Here is an 8,300-nt window from a genome sequence, read left to right on the forward strand (position 1 = left end):
TCCTGGTTCCAATAGTACATATACATACTCACCGAGACCCAATTCATGGCAAGAAGGAGAGCTGGACTAGCAGTATTGGCCTTCTTCAAGAGGCTCATCACCTCGAGCCAATACAGAAATCGTTTGTGAAGGAACTCTAACAACTCGCTCGACAACGCGTCTGAGAATTGTGCCTCGTGTAAGTGTTGGCCCCAGAAGAGACATGCATACTCCATGTATGAAGGAATTTTCTCCTTGATGCGTTCCGAGAGGTCCAAAATTTGATCGTTACGGATGTACGATGACTCGATCTTGCAAATGTTGAACCGGAGCATACGCTTCATGACGTCGAAACACCGCTTAGTAATCAGTTTCTTCTGAATGTCGAGATCAATAAACCAAGCGTCATTACATCTCGAGGACGATGTCAAGTAATCGCGGAAAGAAGTATGGAAGAAGTAAATGGGTGCCGCTGGAGTATATACAAGCACAGATTGTAAACGTGATAAAATAAGCCGGGATGGCTCATCGACTGAGTATCCAAGGAGCCCGTCAATCGTATCTTCAGAAAGCGGGATTCTGCTGAGGAGTATGAGGCCAAGGACTTGCGAAAAGCGTTCCTTAGAAGTTTCGCTGTTGAATCTGATGCCAGAGCCTAAGAGAATAGACTCGTACAGTTGATCGAGGCCCGAAAGACTCGACGAGTGTGATACTAGGTCTTGTAGTGCCCGAGCCGGATTGTCGCAATCCACCAGCTTCACAGCCGTTGATGCCCACACAAAAAGGCCCTCTGATGCTCCGGCAAGACGATCCATCCTATCCTGCCAATCATCAGGAATCCGTAGCGCTTTACCCGCAAACACGTTTCGCAGTTCGTAGTCAAGATAATGAAGCACGTCATCTTTGCAAGTACCCGATGTGTGATCCAGTCCGACAGCACAAATGTTCTCTGCTGAAAAGAAGACCTGATTAATGTCTGATTCTCTTCTGCTCGTGATGAGAAATCGGAAATTCTTCGGGAGCAATCGCAGTCCTCTTCGAAAACTTTGCATTAGGCTTTGCCTAGACCTCTCCGTACCGCATTCATCTAGTGCATCAAGGACAATGACAACGGGTCCTTGCATCGCGTCTCTAGAAGAAACAAGAGGACTATGAAGAAGGTTTTCAAACTGGGTCGCCGCCGTGGCCTCTGCAATATTGTTGTCTCGCTTAATGGCGGCAATGACATTATCTTCCACGGTTGAGTCGAATGAGGCAAGCTTATACACGAGAGTTCGGATGACACTGCTCGGATCACTCTGCCCACGTTCAAAAAACAGATGAGCGCCGAGTCGCGATATACCACGGAAGTGTTCGGCAATAGTCGTGCTGACAGTACTCTTGCCAGACCCTGCTACACCGTATAACCAGAAGACATTCTGGTCCGAGTCCGATAGCGTCCATTCCACGATCTGCTGCACGATTTCTGTTCGCGTCCCAGGAAGGCATTGCGGCCTGCTAAACGCGTCCATCCTATCTGGACGTAGTCGGTCCGATAAAACTGAGCGACCCGCTTCAGTGTCATTCATCGAGTGTACAGATACGGGCACGCACATATGGTATTGATTTCTGAAGACATTCTCAATGAAACAAAGGCAGTTTGGATAATAACACCCGACTCAATCGATTGCTTGAGCAAGCACAAGGACTGATTGAACTCATCAACTTTTCCATCCACGTCTATCTTGATCATTCGTCCTGGTGTGCAATGAGAAAATCTCATTGCACGCATTTTGTGACTCTCGACGCACCTATAAATGAATCCCGTGCGTATTCCTTGATGAAAAGGCAACATTCATTAGTTTGCCTCAGAAGCTGGGTAATGGTTGTCCTGAGGGATTGCGTCTTATTACGAAGGAATTCTGCATCCTGAACGAAGCTGAAGGCATCTTCCATGACACGCACGAGTTCGACGACTTTCTTGTCAACTTCGAATTGATGACTGATGCTCTGAGAATAATGGTCAGAAATGTCAAGTAACAGCCGCCCAGCATACGCATACCTTGTACAGCATTGATGCAACTTGCCATGTAAAGTTGATGTATGGGTGAACCTAATTTTTCATTAATCGTTAACACGCTGCACGGATTGCAAATCTTACCTGGGAAAGTTTATCGACAACACTGACAAAGACGTCCAATTTCGAAACGAGATTTTCAACGGACTGATACAGACCGGCGTATCCAGAAAGATGGGTACCAAAGGTCTCAATTGTTGTAGAGACGGGTGTATCTGTGGTAGCTGCCGAAGACGAGATTCCACTCTGTTGAACCGCTTGTCTTGCAGCATTGACGTTGTGACCAGCCCCTGACATCGTATCGACAATCTTTAGACGTAAATGAAGGATGGCGGTAGTTTCTGTCAACTTCGAATTACGAGACATTTTGAGATGAAGCTCCGTTTCTGGGTGTCTAATCAGAATATAGGATCGTTGATATCGACCAATTCACGCACCTTTGCCATCAGCACACCTCTGTAATAAGTCATCAAGCCCTACTTCAGTCTTTCCCACGCATTTGTCCTTCCACGACGAACTATGCCTGATTTGAATGATAAATTTCGTCCCGCCGCCTGCAGATGGACTATGTATTTACAATTGGAGAGACGCCCCACGTTGAAGTAGATACTTTGCTTACTGTTCGAATGAAAATGTTTCGTCCCATTGGGGCAACAGGTCCAGCTTGACAGCCCGTGTTCGTGTCTTAACATTATTGAATTTGATATGAACGTGTAGATTTGGACGTTCGCTGTGAACGAGAGAAGAAACCCATTTTATTTGGGAGGCACGAATCACTGTAGAAGGTATCATTACAGAGTAGAAACAATGCAAAACTAATAGATGCTGTACCTGTCAAGGAAAGACTAGTAGCTGCAGGGGTTGGGGTCATGGGGGTTTGCATGGTGATTTGATCCAGTTCATCGATAGACCTCCGCTTTTAAGCCAGCGTCACGATTGTTGATAGGTGGGTATAAATAGAGTATTGAACATGTGTCCTCCACATGCCTGATGATTGACTCCTTTGGGTATTGAATGGAAGCTAGATTGATGCTCAATGATCATACATCTTTGAGGAAGAACAGTAAGAGAAGAGCTGATGGGGGTGTTGTAGTAGTGAAGCAGGACAAGGCATAGTAACAGTGTAGGGCAAAGCTCATTGTATGAATGGATGAAATAACAGACATATTAAGTTGTATTCCAGAGACGTTGTTATTGTTGTACTGCAGTTTTGGACCTTTCCTAGTAGTATTTCTGGTAGTACGGGTCCAGGCGGCAAGGGAAGCATCATGGTTGAGTTATGTAATGTCCAGAATTTTCAGTCATGTGAAGATCATCTCCTCCTTCTGGTCTCTCTGGCCCCTTGTGTACGACTTTTCCTCGCAACGCTCTTCTCCTCCTCGCGAGCAACTTCTCTATCAATGCACCCTTTGTGAAGCCAGCCGACTTCAGATATGCCTGCGATCGTACGATGCTTTACCTGCACAACGACAAGCTCCAGCCGCTCAACGTCGACCGCGGAGTCTCCCTCGCCGGAATCATCTCATTCTCACCACAACTCACCTCGCTTCAGCTCTACCTTACGGATGCAAGTAGCGGGACCACGATCAGCGAGGAGGTTGTCAAACCACCTAAGGAACGCGATGAGAGTTATAGTTTGAATATTCCTGCTGAAGGAGGCGAGGCGAAGTTGACTGCGAACACTACCCTGGGGTTGTTTAGAGGGTTGACTACGTTCGGTCAGCTCTGGTATACTGTGGATAATACGACTTTTGCGATTGATGCGCCTTAGCAGATTACTGACATTCCAGCTTTCGTGGGTCGTTTCTCTTTGCGTTCGAGATTGAATTATGGATAACTGAACTGTGTCTGTACCTGTTTGTGTAGCCTTATAGAGGATTCATGTTTGTAACTAGTAATTAACTTTCTAAATTTGGAAAATTAGCATAAATTCAGATTCTATTTTAATTTAGCTTCCTAGTAGATGATATCAATCGTCTACTCGATACAATCAGCTGGGTCAACCTGAACCAATTCCACTTGCATATCATCGATTCTCAATCCTTCCTGCTCAAACTTCCCAACTTCCCAGAGATCGCCAATGCAGGCGCGTATTCGAACGACTCGACGGACTCCGCAGGAGATGTATCGAAGGTCGTCGTCGCGTTCGCCGCTTTGCGCGGTATTGACGTACCCGTCGAGGTCGATACGCCCGGACACACCTCCGCGATATCAGCTTCTCATCCAGAGCACGTAGCGTGTGCGGGTAAGACTCCTTGGGCTACATATGCAAATGAACCTCCTGCGGGTCAATTACGTCTCACTTCAGACAATACTGCGAACTTTACTGCCAGCCTACTTGCGGACATAGTAAATTTGTTCCCGTCGAGTTTGTTCATCACGGGAGGGGATGAGATTAACGCGAACTGTTATCAGAACGATGAGAAGACGCAACAGAGTTTGAGTTCGAGTGGGAAGACGATTGATCAGGCGCTTGATGGGTTTACGAACGTCACACATAAGGCTGTTGGGGGTGCTGGGAAGACGCCTCTTGTTTGGGAGGGTAAGTTTCTTTTTAGGAGAAATACCCTTTTTGATAGTTTGCTGATCTTTTATTTTTACTTTTGCAGAGATGGTTTTGCAGCATAACGTGACGCTCGAGAATGATACTGTCGTCATGGTCTGGATCTCGTCAGACGACGTTAAGGCCGTCGCAGAGAAAGGATTCCAAATCGTACACGCTGCATCGGACTACTTCTACCTTGACTGTGGTGCTGGTGGTTGGGTCGGTGCGAACCCTGCAGGGTACGTTCACTTCATTCTTCAAATAATTTAATAAGATGACTAATTAACTTTGAAACGAACAGAAACTCCTGGTGCGACCCATTCGAAACCTGGCGAAAATCCTACTCCTTCGACCCATACGGGAACCTCACATTCGACCAATACCCTCTCGTCCTCGGTGGAGAGTCCCTCTGGACAGAACAATCCAGCCCAGAGAACATGGATTCGATCATTTGGCCACGTGCAGCGTCAGCTGCAGAGGTATTCTGGACTGGAGATCAACTACCAGGCGGGGTGAACCGCACGAGTTTGCAAGGAGTGCAGAGTGCGTTGCCGAGATTGCATGATTGGAGTTTTAGAACACGGGCGAGGGGTACGAAGACGATTAGTTTGCAGCCGTTGTGGTGTGCGCTTAAGCCTGGGGTGTGCGATTTGACGGCGTAAGACTGGTTTAGAAGTGTGAGAGGGAAGACTTGAGAGTTTGTTTGCGTTACTCGACTTTGGTTTTGGATTCCGGAGTCGAAGTTGTGTAATAACGTTCTTTATTTGTTATGTTTCCTTTGCTCTGTTCACTTTGCTTATCTATCTACTGGAGGCCTGGAGTACATCTTTCCCTTCCTTTTGTTTTTCTTTTCTTTTCTTAACTAATATATATTAATATTGCATTACATTGCTTGCTTGATGCTTTGTTACAATGACGTTCGTTACCTACTTGTTTCTCTGGAAGATTACCACATATGCGTGTATTCTATCTATCGAAATAGTACCAGTATGAGTGAGACGAACAACCTGTGTATATCGAGCAAAAGGCAGGAGAATGTTGTCATTTAGGTGGTGTGAAGCATTCTTCCCATCGTTCACCAAGAGCAGCGTTTGTGAAATCCAACTTCGTTGAGAATTGGCTACCGAAGATTGCAGTATTTCGTGGTTGCCATAGTGTGTCATAGATGTCAGGAGGAGTCCACAAGAGCAACTCGCCGTCGCGTCCACGTATCCATCCGTCGGATTTATCCAATGTCCAGTCAAAGACAGGATCTATGCCACGAATAACGTAATGAGGGGTCATTCATTAATATTGACTGTTGAAGACAGAAACTGCCTGCGCACCTTTTACATTCCATATTCTGATTGTACCATCATCGGAGCCTGAGACGACACGACTTCCATCTGGTGAGAATGCGACGGACCGAACCCAGTCCGTGTGCCCTTCAAAAGGTGCAAAGATTGCCTGCCTACTCTTAACGTCCCAGACTCGGATTGTGTTATCGTAAGAGCCCGAGACAATGCGTGTGCCGTCAGATGAGAAAGCAAGTGATACAACTGGTGCGGTATGGTCATCTGAAAGTTTGCGTACGACCTGTCCACTCTCAGCATTCCAGATTATGATGGTGCCAGCAATATCGCCGGAGACGACGTTCGTCCCATCAGACGAGAAAGCTACTGAATAAACCCTATACTCGTGTTCTTTCAAAGGTCCCGTAATGACTTCTCCACTTTCAACACCCCATACAATGATTGTTCCATCTCCAAACCCAGACACGGCTTGTACCCCGTCAGGCGAGAAAGCAATAGATGAGATGCGTGGGCTATCCTGGTCTTTGTCATTCTCAGATAACTTAGAGTTGTAGCTTTGGTCATCTGAAGTTTGACAATCCTTATGGCTATCTTTGGAACCATAACCGATACGGCCCTCATCGGACAAGGAAACAACGGATTCAATGCCTTGTGTGCGCCTTTTAAAAGTTCTAGAAGCAGAACTAATCTGTCCACTGTGAACGTCCCAGACTCGGATCGTGCCATCCAATGAACCAGAGATAACACGTGTCCCGTCAGCAGTGAACGAAACGGACTCGACCCGGTCTTCATTTCCTTCGAATGGACCGGAAACAATATCTCCACTTCCAACGTCCCAGACTAAGATCGTTCCATTTATAGAGCCAGAGACGACACGCCCACCATCCGGCGAGAAGGAAATAGAAAGGATATTTTCGGACTGCTCTGAACGTCCTTTGAAAGGCCCGGAAACTGTACACCCACTTTCTGCGTCCCAGACTTGAACCGTTCCGTCGAAAGAGCCAGAGACAACGAGTTTCCCATCGGGAGAGAATGCAACGGAAGTTATTATATTCTCATGCCCTTCGAACTTGTCCAAATTGGCCTGTTCGCCTTCGGCGTCCCATATTCGGATCGCACCCAAGGCGCCTGAGACAACTCTCGTCCCATCGGGAGAGAACATGACGAACTTCACGTCATAGTCATGCCCTTTGTAAGGCCCAGAAATGACTTTCCCGGTCTCAACGTCCCAGATTCGAACCGTTCTGTCAGTAGATCCGGAGACAACACGTTCCCCGTTGGGCGAGAACGCAATACACTGTACTCCGGATGTGTGCCCTCTGAAAGGCCCATAAATGCATTGGCCACTTCGAGCATCCCAGATTCGAACCGTCGAGTCTGCAGAACCTGAGACAACACGTGTACCGTCGTGAGAGAACGTAACCGATGTCACAGACTCGGTATGGCCCTCGAGGGGTTCACAAATTAGGTGTCCACTCTGGAGATCCCACAATCGTATCGACTTGTCGTCGGAACCAGAGACGATGCGTTTTCCATCATGAGAAAAGGTAACGGAACATACCGCTTTTGTATGGCCCGCAAAGCGCACAGATACAGGTTCCTTGCTGTCAATAGTCCGCACCACGATGGTTGTATCGGCTGAGCCAGATACGACATGCCTCCCATCAGGTGAGAAAGCAACTGACAGAATTACATCCGCATGGCCCTCAAGAGAATTAAAAACAAGCTTCCCACTCTCAACTTCCCAGATTCGAATTTCTTGGGTTCCGGTTTCTGTATCCGAACCAATAGAGACAATGCGTTCAAGGTTAGGTGAGAAAGCACTATGCCATGTCCGAAAATGCTCTCCTTCGAAAGGTCCAGAAATGACTTGCCCACTTTCGGCATCCCAAATTCGACTTGCGTCGCCGAGGTGGCCAGCAATACGCCTATTGTCAGGCGAGAATGCAAGAGCACGGATGTTACCCCAAACATATATCTTCTTCAATAATGGTGATCGTTGCTTCATGCCTATGTGCTCTACCTGCACAATAGGTAGATTAGGCCTTAAGTAATTGTCCGCTATAAACTTCGACTCCAGCGATGCAAGCGGAAGGAATGACACGTAGATATGGGATGTCGATTGTGAAATGCATGGAAAATATACAGTGATTATTCTTCGTGCGTCCCTGAGGAACGCCAGTATGTGTGCATCGTATGACTAGTTGATGGATAAATTAATCCTGGTTCCAATAGTACATATACATACTCACCGAGACCCAATTCATGGCAAGAAGGAGAGCTGGACTAGCAGTATTGGCCTTCTTCAAGAGGCTCATCACCTCGAGCCAATACAGAAATCGTTTGTGAAGGAACTCTAACAACTCGCTCGACAACGCGTCTGAGAATTGTGCCTCGTGTAAGTGTTGGCCCCAGAAGAGACATGCAT

The 8,300-nt window shown here is 47.0% G+C and overlaps 3 protein-coding genes across 3 annotated transcripts in view; 1 reads left to right on the forward strand and 2 right to left on the reverse strand.

Moving 5' to 3' along the window:
* Positions 1-1,490, reverse strand: part of FOMMEDRAFT_96412 (WD40 repeat-like protein) — a gene marked incomplete at both ends in the record, with an annotated part of 4,588 nt that extends 3,098 nt beyond the window's left edge. Inside the window, one exon of the mRNA XM_007271197.1 lies at positions 39-1,490. Within this exon, the coding sequence (XP_007271259.1) occupies positions 39-1,490 (1,452 nt within the window). The remainder of the gene's footprint in view (positions 1-38) is intronic.
* Positions 1,491-3,485: 1,995 nt separating this feature from the next.
* On the forward strand, positions 3,486-5,242 carry FOMMEDRAFT_31874 (uncharacterized protein; the record flags this gene model as incomplete). Its single annotated transcript, XM_007271179.1, has 4 exons — positions 3,486-3,763; positions 3,988-4,577; positions 4,645-4,819; positions 4,882-5,242. The coding sequence occupies 4 exons, from the start codon at positions 3,486-3,488 to the stop codon at positions 5,240-5,242; spliced, it is 1,404 nt and encodes a 467-aa protein (XP_007271241.1).
* Positions 5,243-5,867: 625 nt separating this feature from the next.
* Positions 5,868-8,300, reverse strand: part of FOMMEDRAFT_96759 (WD40 repeat-like protein) — a gene marked incomplete at both ends in the record, with an annotated part of 4,588 nt that continues 2,155 nt past the window's right edge. Inside the window, 2 exons of the mRNA XM_007271217.1 lie at positions 5,868-6,394; positions 6,557-8,072. Coding sequence (XP_007271279.1) covers positions 5,868-6,394; positions 6,557-8,072 — 2,043 coding nt within the window. The remainder of the gene's footprint in view (positions 6,395-6,556; positions 8,073-8,300) is intronic.

The sequence above is a fragment of the Fomitiporia mediterranea genome (assembly GCF_000271605.1).
Source record: "Fomitiporia mediterranea MF3/22 unplaced genomic scaffold FOMMEscaffold_16, whole genome shotgun sequence".
NCBI lineage: Eukaryota > Fungi > Basidiomycota > Agaricomycetes > Hymenochaetales > Hymenochaetaceae > Fomitiporia > Fomitiporia mediterranea.